General features: G+C 38.4%; 1 protein-coding gene across 1 annotated transcript in view; it reads right to left on the bottom strand.

Moving 5' to 3' along the window:
* PCLO (piccolo presynaptic cytomatrix protein) overlaps positions 1 to 16719 on the bottom strand; it is a 273992-nt gene that overhangs the window by 128288 nt on the left and 128985 nt on the right. Inside the window, exons 5-6 of the mRNA XM_036328338.1 lie at positions 7821 to 12894; positions 5442 to 7456 (exon numbers count right to left, since the gene is read on the bottom strand). Coding sequence (XP_036184231.1) covers positions 5442 to 7456; positions 7821 to 12894 — 7089 coding nt within the window. The remainder of the gene's footprint in view (positions 1 to 5441; positions 7457 to 7820; positions 12895 to 16719) is intronic.

Here is a 16719-nt window from a genome sequence, read left to right as displayed (position 1 = left end):
CGAAGAAGAATGGTCCGATGATGCCTCCACCCAAAATCCACACTAAACAGTTACATGTTGTGGATGCATTTGTTTCTCAACAATCACTCATGGATTTTCTGAACCCCAAATGCGACAATTTTGTCGATTAACCAAGCCATCAAGATGAAAATGAGCCTCATTGAAATTCAGCCACATTTATGCAAAACAGTCAAGGGAAATTTCAACAAAAGAGTGTGTATGTGCCAGCAAAGCCGTGGAGGCCATTTAACCGATATGCTATTCCATACACAGCCCTATACTGTATACTTTATGAATCAATAAAAACTTTACAATTTTTAATTATAAACCTGGGTTTTCTATCAAAATTACTTCTTGTGTGAATTTTGGGACACCCTTTATATGTATAGATATCTATTATAAATGTATATTTTGATGGTGAATACTATGATAGAAAAATGTCTAGCAACTATTAGACTATGCCACTATGTACCTTATACCTCAAGCTTTCACAAATTTTTAGACCATAATCATTAGTCTTTCTGACATACGTAAATACCACCATTATAAACAGGTGTTTTCATCATAATCAGTTTTAATAGAATGATTTCTTACACTGATTTTCAAAGATAGTAATGAAAAATAATACCTAATAAATATTTTTCTTCAAATCACACTTGGACATCATAGTAATTATTCTTAAACTGTACATTCTGACAGAAATAAAATTGACAGAAATAAAACTTCTTGATTTAGGTTATGGAAATTACTCTTAGAAACAGACATGAAATGGTTCCAAAAATATTAAAAATAGCTATCAAAACAATAATCAGTGAAGCAAAATATTCTTGTAAAAATCACCTCATGAATTCTAACTGCTTAGCAATAGAATTCTGATTTAAACTCTAGAATAAAATATTTTTTAATAAGGAATTTGCCAATAACTAAAAAAGCACTAAACCTGTACATTAAGTCTAAGAGACGGACAAATCAGCTTAACACTTAACAGTCTATGTATTTTTAAGACCTTGTAAAGGTGATAACATTTGAAATGCAGCTCATTTTAGTACAAAAAAGTGGTGTGTGTCATAGACAAAATATGTGCTATTTATGAAATATATGCTTTTTAAAACAGAGAAATCATTCAAAAATATTATTTTTTTAAGACAGAGAAATCTTGGAATGAATTAGATCCCTTCAAGCTTCAAATTATCTAAATTCACACTGCTGTTTCTCCCAATGGATAACGTCACTTTCTCCTCTGATTTTGTTAAGAACATGCTATATTATTAACCTTCCTTCTTCAAGTCATTGATCTTCTGAGGTTAATGATATAATCAGTTTCATTGTGTAGAAGAAAGAGAAAGGGCATAAGAAACACATTTTGTGCTCTAGTTTATAAAAATTCTACAGATGTGATGCTAGAGCTAATCCACAGATACATACATAAATACTGGATTGAAATAAATTTGAGAAAATGAAGCGTCACTCATTTAGCAAATGGAAGAAAAACACAGAGGAGAGAGCAAAGGGAAACAACTGCAACAGAAGTACACAAAAAGTGCAGTGCGAGGATGAATAGGATGTTATTTGCTTTGCTTTTATTTTTATTATATGTGGGAGTGACAAGCAGTTTGATGGGTAAAGAGGTCCATTCACTCACTAATTTATCACATTAATTTATTGTTATGGAGAACCTAGCTATGAATCAAGCATCTTCCTAGGCACAGGGGATATAACAGAGAACATAAAAACCAAAAACCCTTGCCCTAACCGGTTTGGCTCAGTGAACAGAGCGTCAACCTGCAGACTGAAGGGTCCAGAGTTTGATTCCGGTCAAGGGCACGTACCTAGGTTGCGGGTACATCCCTAGTAGGTGGTGTGTAGGAGGCAGCTGATGGATGTTTCTCTCTCATTGATGTTTCTAACTCTCTATTCCTCTCCCTTCCTCTCTGTAAAAAATCAATAAAATACATTTTAAAAAAACTCTCACCCATAAATTCTAGTGGGAAAAGAAAGACAAATAAATTTGCAAAGGAACAAACAATATTTTTGATGATGATATGTCATAATGCAGGCAAATCAAGAAGAGCATAATGACAGAGTGTTAAAAAGGATGGTGGTTTTCAACTGGAGAGTTAAGGAAGGCCTCATGATGCAAAAGAGTAAATTAAAAATGGTTATAGAGAATAGGAATCTGAAATTTCTGGAGAAGCAGCATTATATACCCACCGAATATGAAAGGCACACAGTTAGTAGGAGATTTGAGAGTTATTTCTACTGACTCTTAAAATAAAGCTCTTTAATGAGAGTTGACAAATTTCTGTTGAGGACATACAAATATGGCCACATGCCAATCAGAGGAAAGGGAACCAAATTTATTGGATACAATTGCCAGACTTAGTAGATGGAGGGTTATAAATGTTACTTCGTCTAATCATTATAGATAGGTATTTGATCACTCTACACTCGTTTCCACCCCTTTTTAACTCCTTGGCTTCCATAAAACATTTCATTTGAAAAAAAGAGTTCTACTGATAAAAGTTTACATACTACCTTTCATTTGAAACCATACTGATTCCTGTGATTTTTCTAAATCATAATGAAAACACATTACTATCAATCATAGCTAAGTAGCAAGTTTAACTATGGGAAGGAATAAATTCTGATTTTGGTTTAGCTGTACCTGTTGGGAATTTTCCCAGGGAGCAAACTATAGGACTTAAGAGAAAAGGTGGTAATTTTTTCCATCTTTACTCAGAGTTAAAAATTTTTATTTGTAAAAGGAAGGTTACCAGACCTGTTTGGTTACATAAATGTAAAAAAATAGAATTTGGCTATGGGGCTGTGATTTTAATACCAGGCTGAAGGGGTCTAGAAAAGGGATAGCACTCACCTCTTTCAGATATTGAGGAATTATTACATAATTCAATAAAATGGTCTGAGATAACGCTCCGCTCTAGTGAAGCCCATTGTGTCTAATATTTTATAATTTTATGTTAATGCTAATTTTAATCAATCAAATGTATATGATATCTTGGTTTGCCAGAGCTCAAATGCCAGTGGAACACCAACTAGACAATATATGCTCCTGCCTTGGAACTTCTGTGTAAAGATGCGACCACAAGTCTATCATGATAAAACCATATTAGAGTTAAAAGTTTCTTATGCCACAGAGTTGAATGGGAATAGAATACAATTTAAACCTCTGATGTCCCAGGTTGCACAACTAACACAAATGTTCTGAAACCCCAGGAAGGGGGATTTTACCCACAATGAAAAAATAATAAAGCTTTCCAATAAAGCTGTGAAATCGTCACTAAGAAAAAAAAAATTGTGTAGGGAAAGAGGAGAGAAAAAAAAACACCTGAAAAACAGTCAACATTTGCTTGTGAACAAACAAAAAGCATAGTGCTTTCATGTGTGCTATGGCTTGAATTGTGCTTTCCTCCCTCCCACCCCCCAAAAATATATGTTGTAGCCCTAGTCCCTAATACCTCAGAATGTGAAACTACTTAGAAACAGAGAATTTACAAAGGTAATCAATTTAAATCAAGGTCATTAGTGTGGGACCTAGTCAGTAGGACTGCTGTCCTTATAAAGGGGGGAAATTTAACACAAAGAGTGACACACAGAGAGGGAATACAATGTGAAGAGATACAGGGAGAACATCACCTACGAGACAAGGAATGCTAGAAGCTAGCAGAAGCTAGGAGAGAGCCGTGTAACAGCCCCCAGAATGAATCAACCCAACCGACCCCTTGCTTTTGGACATTTAGACTCTAAAACTGTGACAAACTTCTGTTGTTCAAGTCAGCAGCCCATGATACTTTGTTATGAGAGCCTTGGCAAACTAATACAATACATAGGCAAGAAGAACAAAATTATCTCAGCGGTAGGAGATTAGACGTGACCGACCGCTGCCTCTCTGGTTCATCCTTTATTTTTAGTTTTCCAGAGTGTCTGGAAAAAGAGCAATGAATGAATGAGATAATGACTGAATACAAACAAGAATAAATTTTAAAATGAATAAACTGAATTAAGAGGAATTTAAACTGGAATTTTAGAAAGAGCAGAGTTAATGACAAGACTAAAAGACAGACACCAAGCACGATATTGAATTAGTAAAAGAATATTAAAAACATTCAGTAAGTATCAGAAGAGACAAATACGGGTAAGACTGTAAAGTGCAGAGTTTAATATTCTAATTCTGGCCAGGTTTTCACTATATTAAGGAACTATTATAAAGTCAATAGACTATTCTGGGCTTAGTTCCTCATGTCTTAGCTAAATTTAGTTCAACTGGTGTTCAGTATTTCAGATGTCTACATAAAAATAAAGTGGGAGTGACATTTTAAGCAAAGGAGATATCAGTTTGGATTATCAACAAGGCCAGTGCACTAAGGGCAACTTTTAAACTGAATTATCATATTTATCAATAACCTTTTAAAGAAATATATATTAGATTTTAAGTAGGATATGTCTGCTTTTATTGCTGATTATAAACGTTTCTTATTATTAGCTATTGAGATCTTCACAAATGCATCCCAAATATTTATATATGTTCTTTTCCCTTTGAAGCATACCTATATATTTCTAAATAATTAGTAATTATTAATATCTATTATTCAAAGAAACATACATCTTTTTGCTTTTATAAGCACCAGGACTAAAGCTTACCTGAGATTATATTAAACTGGTTGCCAGAAACAAAGTAAGTGTGGATGAACTATGAACATTACATTACAATTTCATCAGCCTGCCCTAGAAATGTTCTCTTTTGAGCAATAAATGTCCTAGTTATCAGTTTGGACACCTGTACCAACACTCTTTTCAGTTTTCCTTTTCCTACTTGCTCAACTCCAATCTGCTGAATCTTCATCATCAGTTTGCACACCACTGTCTACTCTATTTTTATAACAGTGGGGATCCTCTGCCATATTTTCCCCTATCTCATCGTACTGTCAATGGACTTTAGCTCCAGAACTTCTCTTTTTGGGTTGCTTTTATGAAAACATTCTGGCTTAGGAAGAAGAGACTAACTAGATAATTTCCAAAGATGTTCCCACTAAAAATTCCAATATCCATGGGTCGAAATTTATGGCCATCCTTTGTCTTATTTGTTTATGTCATATGTTCAAACCGTGAATGTTAATTATATTCACTGAAATCACAGTCTACAATGAATGCTTGGGAGATTTCAAGATGAGAACAAAACTTTCCGTCTCATTGTCATAAAATAATAAACTTCTTTCTCATCTTGCCTCACAAAATAGTATATTTCTTTTTGTGGGAATGTATACATTTCTATTTTTTCCTCAAATCACTAATGAAATGATACTCACTGAAACTGTGTATTAGGTTCCCAAGGTACCAGGGGCTTTAGGGCTTCCTAAAGTCCGCAAACACATGGTTAGCATCAACTCATCCATTGTCTTCTAACTGAAAAGAATCACTCTTACCGTGTAGCCCTCGGTATACTGAAAAGGAGCCCTGGAACTTTCGTCTGCTGTTGGACTCAGAGGCTTGGGGTCAGACATGGACCGCTGCATCATCTTGGCTGTCTTAGGACTCGCTGGGGGAACTTTAGCCATGTCTGGATGCAGTACTTTCTGTGGGCTTATATCATCAGGGAGGGGTTTTTCATAAGGTACAAAGGCTGATTCTAAGGCTTTGCCTGGTGAAAGTGGTGAGATGGGTGAATAAAGGACTTTTGGAGATTTGGGTGGGGAAGGAGCCAGCTGTAGTGTGGAATCTGGCCGAAGGTGAGATGAATAACCAATCTCTAAAGGTGTTGGGCGTTTCTTGTCTTTGGGTGGAGATGTGGCACTCAAATATTGAGGACTTTGTGTTTCTGAATCTGCTTCTGTTTGACATCCTAAACTGCCCCCTTTGTAAGTCTTTTCAGGTGCTGAAATGTGTTTAATTATTTCTACCTTGGCATCCACGTGCGCCCGTATCGAAGGTGTTCGTATGGTTCCCACTGGTTCAGTTTGCACAGATATCTCTGCCACTGTCTGAACTCCTATGCTGGAGACTTTGGAAAGGGGTTTGGTCTTCTCAGCCTCTGTAGTGCCATCACCATACTTTGCTACACGAGTTTTTCTCCTTGATCTAGTAGGCATGTCCCATTCATCCTGATCTTCATCATCAGTTTGGACACTTGTATCAACACTCTTTTTAGTTTTCCTTCTCCTACTTGCATAACTCCGATCTGCTGCATCTTCATCATCAGTTTGTACACCACTGTCTACTATTTTTTTAAAACAGCGGGGGTCCTCTGCCATATTTTCCCCTATCTCATCATACTGTCCACGGGCTTTAGCTCCAGAACTTCTCTTTTTGGGTTGTTTTTCATCTTTTACAACAACGTCTGTTAAAGGTATTTCTGAAACTGTACTCAGAATGCCGGGTGGGGCAATGTACTGAGTAACACCATCAGACTGAACTGTGTACCATCCTTGGCTTTGTGGGATTTCAATCGCCACAACGGCTGAGGCTGTGGTGGTTGCATCCTCAGCCGCCCAAAACTGACCGCCTTCTGGGGCAGCATACTGCCCTTCCAACATCCCCTGCTCTGTCGTGGTTTGTGGAGAGGCAGTTCCAGAGGGATCATAGTTATACTGGTAGATCTGGCGAATCTTCTGCTCCTCTAGCTGCTGGTGAAGCTTTTGCTGCAGCTGTTGGATCTGCTCCAGCTGTAACTGTTGCTGAGCTAACGTCTCCTGCCTCATCATGAACTGGGCTTGACGCTCTTCTTCCTGCTGATAGAGAAGGTGCTGCTTCATAGACTGCAGCTCCTCCAGCTTTTTTTGAACCATCATCTTTTCCTGTTCTCGGAACCTTTGGATTTCCTGACGCTCCCACTCCAATTCCTCAGCAAAACGCTGCTGCTTAATTTTCTCCAGCTCCAAGAGCTCACGCTCTAAGTCTAGCTGCTGTTGTTGTTTATCTTCTTCAGGGACAGTTAAAAGAGCACTTTCATCTCCCGCCACTTCAGAAAACACTTCAGATGCTGTGGTTAACGTGGGAACTGAGTCTATTGTCTCAGTGGTGAGAGTTTCCATAGCAATCGTTTGCAGACTGGCATTGATATCAATACCAGTTACTACAATGTCTGTTTCAGATGCACCTGTTGTGAGGAAATATGATCTAGGCATTGGCTGGCTCTGGTGCAGGGTGGATAATGAAGTTACTCCATCAGTTGTGTGCACACCAGACAGATCCCTCACAGTGGTGCTGAAAATGGAGCCAGGTTGTGTGGTGATAGCAAATGTGGAGGGCACTGGAGTTGCCTCTGAAGAATAGACAACATCATTAGTTGACCTCAAAACACTCCCCACACCATACTGGGATCCTGGAGGTGGAGTCATTCTCGCTGTGGAATACTGTGGGGTACTAATCCCAATTCCTGAAATGACTTGACGTGTTTCTGGATATGGACCTGCAGTCTTGCTTGAGTAATCCATTACCTCACCTGAAATACAGGGTAGAGTTATAGTCCAGTTCCAAGAATGAATGATGCTTTGGGGATTTGAAAGAGCTCTCAATCTTGATGAACATAATGAATGGAACCACATGCAAATTCACTGGTTAACCTAATTAGATGCCGAAGAAAAGCAATGTTGAACATGCAGGCACATGCAGGCGACTTTGGGCAGAATAAATTTAAAAAATGAAGAAATAAAAGCGCACATGTACTCCAAAATATGTTGCCAAAATATTCAAAGAAAGAGAAAAAGTAACAAAATGAAAAAAGGGGCCACATTTTCATCCTGAAATGAGATGAGGAACACCATAATGATATTTCAAGGAAAGGTCTGCAGCGACATCATACTGACCTGTAGAACTTCTCCCTGAAGTTAGATCTACTGCTGCATCAGTTTCTCCTGAATAACCAAAAGCATTCTTACTTTTATAGAAAAAATGTCCAGCTTCTGCTAAATTAGTGTCAGACATGGAAGGCTTCATTCCCCCAACCCCTCTGTAACCATATGGCCCTGATCGGTCATACTGATAGTGGTCATCCCTATAACCAAACCGATCCTCAGGAAGAGTAGTTGCAGGCTGCTGTGCTGTGCAGCTCCTTCCAAAAGGTAACTTATAAACTACATCACAGCACACAGCTCTTCTCCCTGCAGTCAGATCAACAGGTTTTTCATCATCCTCTATTATTTTGGTCACCACACTTGAAGTAGATTCATCCACTGTTACAACAGTTCTATGAGACTTTGTTGTACTGAGATCCACTGCCTCTCCATCAGTGATGCCCTGGGATGTGGTGCTATCAGTCCATCCATTTGTGACACCAACAGGAGGCACAGTAATAGGCATAGTAGTAGCCAGTGTCATTGCCTGTGCTGAAGTGCTTAAAGATAAGTTTATTGGTGCTTCCTGCTTAACTGTAGGGAAGGACTGGCCACTTGGTATCCTGTAAGGGGGCTCAGTATGCTTTGATGTAGTGAGCTGAAGTGGGGTTGCTGTTGCATGTTCTATGCTCACTAGGCTTTCTGTGCCTGCAGTGTAACTTGCACTAGCTGTGCACGTGACAGCAGTCACTGCCTCAGAGACCAGGGATATCGGAGTCACTACTGATGAAGTTGCACTTAGATTTATAATGGAGGGTTGGACAGCACTGATTTGTCTCCCATAGGCTTCTTTTGTTGTGGTCTGTCTTTTCACATCCATTGCAGAAGCAGAAAGATCCATACATTTTTCAGTCACTTTCACTTCTACTTTTGGTGCTGTACGCAAATCGATGGCATCACCGGTAAGTTGCAACTTTCCATTTTCTTTATGCTGATGCTTTTCTAAATGTAGGGTATCTAAAGCAAGAGGCTCCGGAGGAATTGGTACAGAGACACTGCTGAGACCAACACTAGGGACTGTACTTCTGGTTGCTGAAATCTCAGCCTTAGAAACTTCAGTTGTAGGAAACTGTGTAACTGAAATTGGGGCTGCTTGACATGAAGATAGTGTTGTGACAGGGATAGCAGAAAATGTCTCCAAAGCCCCTGAGATGTACAGGCTCCGTTCTGATGAATATGACATTTCTGCAGCTGTCACAGGAGGAACTACAGAAAATACAGGTTCAGTGGCAATTGTATGCTTGAGAGGTGATCCCAGGGGCCAACTGGTAATTGCTTGACTAGAAGAGTCTGTTGGAGTCCCAGGTTCAGATGGCAACGTGATAACCACGTAAGTTTCCATGAGGGAAAATCTTGGTGAGGACTTATTAGAGTGAGGAGAAAGTGGGGAGGTAGGGGAAGGCAATTTATAATCTGCTGTAGTGACTAAATTTAATGTCATATTTGAAGATAATCCTGTTGGTCTGGGGTGTGTATCTGTTGGTTTTTGTGTAGTTCCTGGATGCTGAGTAATGGGGGGTTTAGGGGCAATGGGAGGTTTGCTTGGCTCAGGTCTGTGGGTAAATACAAGTCTAGATGGAATGGAAGATGGCTTAGGAGGAACTGGAGGAGGTGCAGTGGTACAAATTTTTGTTATAGGTAATCCATTACTCCTTGGAACAGCTGTGGTCTCTATAGTAGTAACAGTGTCAACCAGAGATGCAGCTGTCATAGTTAGAGTCACTGGAACTGGAACTGTTAACTTTTTCTTAGGATGAATAGCAGGTTTAGGTGAGGTTGGTGGAGGAAGTGGTGGAGGAGGAGGAGGAGGGGGAGGAGGAGGAGGTGGAGGTGGAGGTGGAGGAGGAGGAGGAGGTTGAGCTGATGTGTCCAAAGAAGAACTTCGTAGGAATGGGTGTGTTTTAGTTGGAAGAGAGGAAACAGAAGGACCGCCAGATGGTAACTGAGATGCAGGTTTTGCTTGACCAAAGATCTCTCCAGATACAAAGCATGCAGTTGAAACTTGCTCCTTCATTGGAAAGGCTATTCCAGAAGGTGGCTGATCAAACACGGTTTCAGATAAGCTAGTTTTAGCTAGTTCAGCCTCAGAATCCTTCCTTTTATCTCTGTAAGCTTCCAAAACTTCCAGAATAATTCCATTCCCAGTTTCCTTCTTGGCTTTCTTCACTGAGTCCTTTTCAGATATAGATAAGTCAGTGGAAATAGTGTCAGCAATTAGCCCCTTGGGTTTAGTTTCTTCAGATTCTAAGATAGAAGGTGTCATATCAGATAAGGAAATTGCAATATGATCAGTACTAGGTCTACCATCTGGTATAGTAGTCTGATCTAAAGATATACTTATTTCTTCTGGGTAGTCTATGATGCTGCCTTGAAAATATGTTGATGAAGAAATATCCCCAGGATCTTCTAATTTAGTTACTATGTCTACTGGCTCTGTATAAACTGTAGTTATGCTATCCAGAGTAGTAATGGGTGAGGAGCTATCTGTGGTACAAACCGAAGAAACAGATGATGTGAGGGAAGGTGTGTCAGAGGGTGGGACAGAAGTAGCACTTTCTGAAGGCTCAGAGTAGGTCAAAATCAGTGATTCATGGGCAATTATCTCTTGAATTTCTCTTGTGTAATCAGTTATATATTCATCTTCAATCTCCTCTGTTGAAAAATGTTGGGTTATTTTGACATCTGGAATAGAGAGTGTTGCACTGCTGGTTGAATCTGTAAGAGATGCTCCTGAAAGAATACTTGATGTCAAAGATTCATCAGGCAACCTATCAAAGTCCATAGTGGACTCTGTCAGGTCGTCCCTGATGGGGGGCTGGGTTGGACTGGATTCCGGTGTTAACTGCATCTGTTGCCTCTTCATGAGTTCTTCATAGGCAGCATCAGCATCTAGTAACTTTTTTTCTTCACTGGTAGAAGTTACCATACTATCCAGATCTACTATCTCGTGGCTTTCTGGGATGATATAAGAACTTGAAACAACATCTTCTTGAGGCACAACAGAATGTAAGCTTTCTAACTCATAAAACTCTTTCTGGAGGTCTGTAATTTTCTGCATAGGATCATCATAAATATGTTCTGGAAGTCTTGTTTTTTGATCTCTCCCTCTCTGCTGCATAAATCCATTTTCATCTTCTTGCCTTGTTAGCAGACTGTCATCGACTGAACCATTGTATGTGTCCTCTACTAAAGACTCATAAATGTAATCCTCTATTAGCATCCCACCATACAAAGGCTCCTTTTCAAACATTTCCTCTCGTTCATTTGCAGCTGGAAAAGCTTTGTATTTTTGGGTTTTATGCATCATTTCTTCATACATCTCCTCAGCACTTTTTAATGCCTTTTGGCCACCTTCTTTCTGCATAACAGAATGCTCATCTGTTGGTGAGTATAGAGACACAGCTGTGGGCAATTTATAAACTTTTTGCACTTCAATTATTTTTTCTGGGCTTATTTCAAAACCCTCTGGATCTGACTCTATGCTAGGTGAGTATTCAGAACAAGAAGATCGATGGAGCTCCTCCATTTCTGCAGCCTGACGTAATTCTTCTGTTGGAGATGCATCTTCAATAGGAGAGAGATTACTGGGTGGTGTCTTTGGTCTTTCTCTCCTTCTCTGAGCTCGAAGTTCATCTTTGTCTTTCTTTGATTTTTTACTAGAACTTTTTCTTTGTTGCTGTTCTAATTCCCGCTGCTTTTCTTGTTCCTTCAATAATTCTTCTTCCTCTCTCAATTCTTCTTCCTCTGAAGAATCTTCAATAGTTGGTAAAAGAGGACCATGTGACCTGTGCCTAGCTTTGCGTTGCTGCTTGCTCTCCCCTTTTTTGTGACTTGGGCTACTGTCACTGTCCTCATCCAGCGATGACACTGATGTAGGGGATGTGCCAGGAGTGAAGCTAGAAGCATGAAGACTAGAAGATCCTTCCCCCCTTGACCTATCTTCTGGAGAGTCTGTCAGGCTTTCCATTTCTAATTCTGGCTCTTCATCAAAATACAAAGCTGTTTTTTTCTGTGATGACTCTGCAGAATACTTATCTGCTATTGTGCTATTGAGTTCAATTGTTTTAAATCGACGCAGCCCTCCTCCTCCAGCAATTACAAGTTCTTCACTCTCCTGACTTTTAGTTTCTCTGTATTTAATGTCAGGACTTTCGTCAAATGTCTCATCATCTTCATCATGCCATGAATGGCGCCTCCCTGCATCTTCCTCAAAGCTTGTGCTACTTTTTCGAGTCAGTCGCTTGTGTTTCCCTGCTGTTACTTTCCCTTTTCCTTTTGTTTCTTCCTTCTTCTGGCTCTCAATAATACCACTGATCTGTTTGAGCTGGTTCCTAATGAACTCATCGTCCTCAGAACCTGAAGCGTCTTCATCAGCACTCATTTCTCTGATTTGCTTTCTAATAAAGTCCTCCTCTTCACCTGATCCTTGGCTATCTTCCTGTTTATACTCATCACTACTTGATGAACCGACACTAGTTCTCCGCTTTCTTTGTGGAACAGGTGAGTTTTCACTTTCACTACTGTCTTCAACTGAATCATAAGGCTGTCTTCTTGTAGCTATGTCATCAACAAAGTCAGACTTTTCTTTGTGGTCCTTTCTGGGAGGAGTGTCTTGTTGGCCATCTTTTGTAAAAGTATCTTTTGCTTCTTGACTCTCTTTGAGCTTCTCTTCTGAAACTGTAGTTTCTAGTGTTTGAGTTAAACTCTGAGTTTTCTGCTCCTCCTTAGGCTGCTCAGGAGAAACCTCTTGGGGTTGTGTTTTCTTTTCTGACTTTTCTTCAATAAGTGTACTTGCCTGCGCTTCCAAAATGGAGAGGACTGTACTTTCTAACTTAGCCAAGTCTGAGGGGCTGGAAGGGCTGCTTTCTTGTGAAAATGAGTCCTTTTTGAGTCCCTTGAGCAAATCCTTTTCATCACTTGGAATAAGACTTGGGATTTCACCAAGTGAACCTGATATGCCATCAGAAGAATATCCTGTGTCACTTAGACCTTGTGGGCTTTTCGGCTGTTGAGAACTTGACGTGTCTGATTTGTCATCTTCCTTTTCCTAGCAGGGAGGAAAAGATACAGGAAAACTTAACATGATTAAACTAATAAAATGGCCTCTCCATTACTTCCAAATAACTATTATGAACAGAGAAAAAAAGTATATGAAACTTTTTCAACTGTTTTAAATAAATCTTTGCATGGGGGAAAAAAGAAAATAGTTAATACATATTGATTAAGATTAGTTTTCATTTGATTAAATGTCAATTTGAAATGACACTTTTAGTCCACTAGTGCTCTATCCTTCTACATTTCAATATCATTTTCCTTCAAAAACATGATTTTCTTTCTCAGCATATTTACTTTGGGATATAATTCAAATTATTAAAGAAAAATTTTAATGATATATTTCCACTGACATAATTAATACTTTTGGATTATGAGGACAGGCAAAGAAAGGAAGAATCAGAGGACGGGCCTTCATGTGGCTATAAGACTTACGGGATGTTGGAAAATTGACTTAACAAAAGTAAGCATATATCATCTGATGCCATAATGATATTTGCCCCACCGACCACAAAGAATGTTATTTTTTTTTTCTGAGAGATATTCAAACAAGGCTGTATTTTTTAAAAAATGTAAAACACTGTATTTAATTGGCATCACAGTTAATATTATAATGCTATAAAATGTGACTGTTTAGAAATTGTAAACTTTGAAAAAGTAATTGGTCTGGCTCATAGCTTCAGTAAAAGAGAAATAGCTATTATTTTTGTAGAGTTGTGAATCACATTTATCTTCAGTATCCCACCTCAAAGATATTTATCAAATATCTCTTATAAATGTCTTCTGACTTTGAAAATACTTGTATTTTTACCTCTATGGTATTTCAAAGTCAGCTTCCTTCAACCAGCACAACAACTAACTGTATGAATGGACATATGGGCTTTTCAGGGAGCTGGGACACAGAGTAGACAAATCATAGGTTTGAACTACTTATTTTATTTGCTAAGACAAGGATAACAATTTGATTCAAGAATCAGAAGCCTTAAATAAAAAAAAAATGTTAAACATAAAGACTTTGTGCATAAGTCTAAATGAAAAATAACACACAAAACAACACAACAAAAAAACCAACTATGAGCAAAATGAAACCCAGCTGATCCAGTTAGTTTCCATGTTCAGAGGAGAACATAAAAAACAAACAATCAAACAACAACAACAAAAAAACAGCCCTAGGAAAGGAAGGAGGAAGGTGAAGAGCTGCACAAGACATGCTCTATTTGACGCTGGCCTATGGAGTCACCCTGGATTCCACTAAGTGTGTATCTTGAACTAACCATCTCAATATTTTAGTGGGTGTGTAGTCATGGGCTCCTCCAACCTATCTACAGCCAAAATGAACAGGTGTCAGGTCAGGTAACAAACGACAAACATGCAAAAACATCTTTCTTCTTTCCTGCCTTCCTTCCCTCCTGCCTTTCTTCCTTCTTTTTCTCCTTCTCCTTCTCTGACTGCTTCTCCTCGTCCTCTTTTTATCTATAAAGTTCTCAAATATAAAAATTGTTGGCTTGATATTAATTTTACATCCATTTTCATCTTACTACCTATCTTTACTCTGTATGGTTAGATATGTATCTTGAACCTATCATAGAGTAAAATACTTTTGCTGAATTTAGAATATGACTAATTAAAAAAGACAGTCTGACATATTTTTCGCACCATTAGTCCAAAAAGCAATGCCGACTCTTTGACTGATCAATAGTTAGTTTATCTGGACCATTTCAGATGTCTGTGCAGAGAAGGGTTACTTGTCTGCAGTTATGAGACTGTGCTAGTGGCTAATGAGTCCCCAACCACCTGCGGCTCCTTTCTCTTCAGAGCTGCACATAGAAGAGGCAAGCATTACAAAACAGTCTCCCAATAAACGCTTTCTGGATGGTCACAGTGGAGGGGCATTTCTATATCCTTGCATTCCACAGAAAGCAAGAGCATATTTTTTTGAGTCCAATATACTTTCTATGTCTTTCCTTGTCTTCTTTCCCAAGTTTCACTAAATCACTGTAAACACCATAAGCACATGGGTGGAGTATCTAAGCTCCTTTTCAATAAAAGGGCAAGAAAATGATCTTTCATAATTAAAGTTTGATGGTGTAATTTATATTCTTTATTTTGTGTCTGCATATATCATAAAACATAACAACGTAAGGAAGCTATACATATATAAGAAGTGTTACTATTGTTATATATAACAATTCATTGAGTATAATAAAATATAAATTATAATTTTATACAATAGGTTCTGAATATTCTAGTGACATTTTACAAAAATAAGATTAGGACCAGAAATATATAATGTGTCAAAGGAAATGAAGATACATTATACAGAAGACTAACACACATAAATAACAAAATACCTGCCTTACAATACCCTTTATGTAGCCTTTCACCTTGTGCTCATCCTTTCCTTCTTTCTTTAGTAAATATGTTCTACCTCCTTCCCCCTCTGCCTTCTCACAGGATCCGTTCATAATTTACCAATACTGATGTTGTGATGATTTCCCCCCACTAAGGACTCCTCTTCTCTATATTATAAGGTGGCAAAATGTGGGAAGGTTTTGCACTACAGATTTGTGGGTCTAGATACAATGTTTAGAGTGGTTAATAAGGAAATCAAGTTAGGTGACCAAGAGACATTTGGCGACACTGTTCAGAACGAACATTTGGTCATGTACTTACTGTACCATAATATATTGAAAAAAAATCAAAGTCAATTTTTATCATACTAAGTAGCATAGGTGTAATGTCTCTTGACACAGGTGAGTGGCCTGCTTCTTCATTTTGCTGTTAGCTTATTAATCATCAGAGCATACATAAATCAGGCCCTTTGCCTCTTTGATTTAAGGCAGCTATACATTCATCTTTAATCCTGCTGCTAAAATGGAAACAAAATGCTTTCCTTCATATACCAAGATAGGCACAATGAGGTACTCATCTTTCCGCCCCATTTGTCCTTCTTGTGGCTATCCGCTCTCCTTCATGAGATACCTGGTGTGAGGACTAGTACAGTTTGTATCCATGTGGCTAACCAGTCTATACAGATTTAACAGAGCAAAACCTTGCTTCATAATTTATGTTTCCTAACAAGGTAATAATTTGATCAAAAATGAAAGAGTAGATGGAACTGAGAAGAATGTAAAACACAGTGTGTAAGTTGGGTCTGATTTTTCTCTAATTATTCAAGCTTCACATGGATGTCTGCAGTACTGTAACTTGAGAAACACGATCAAAGGATGTATGTGAGGAAGGAATAATTGGGATCATTTTCTCCCAAATTTCTCTAGAACTAAAAGATTGAGTTTTATCTTAGTTGCTTAAAAAATGCATGGCTGTGCCTGGCCAGCGTGGCTCAGTGGTCAAATGTTGGCCTATGAACCTAGGACATCACAGTTCAATTCCTGGTCAGGGCACATGCCCAATGTGGGGCGTGCAGGAGTCAGCTGATCAATGATTCTCTCTCATCATTGATGTTTCTATCTCTCTTCCTCTCCCTTCCTCTCTGAAATCAATAAAAATATATTTTTAAAAATATGTGGCTGCAAATTTACTTTTGAGAAGAATATTAAACCACTTAATAACTTTTTAAGGTTCAATGAAGTGAATATATTCAAAGGGTTCCTTCTAAGTTACATACATATATAACACATACATATGTGTATATATATCTTTGAATATCCTTACATTTATTATTTTCTTCATTTGAATCGATAATCGGATGCTGAAATTATCCATTTCATTTCTTACAAAATACATCTGGAATGACCTGAAATTATTACATAAGAATAAAAGTCTAGGTATCTACCCTGTGCATGAGAATTTTGTTTGT

The sequence above is a fragment of the Myotis myotis genome, unplaced genomic scaffold (assembly GCF_014108235.1).
Source record: "Myotis myotis isolate mMyoMyo1 unplaced genomic scaffold, mMyoMyo1.p scaffold_m19_p_11, whole genome shotgun sequence".
Classification (NCBI taxonomy): domain Eukaryota; kingdom Metazoa; phylum Chordata; class Mammalia; order Chiroptera; family Vespertilionidae; genus Myotis; species Myotis myotis.
This window is presented reverse-complemented; position numbering and strand designations above follow the sequence as displayed.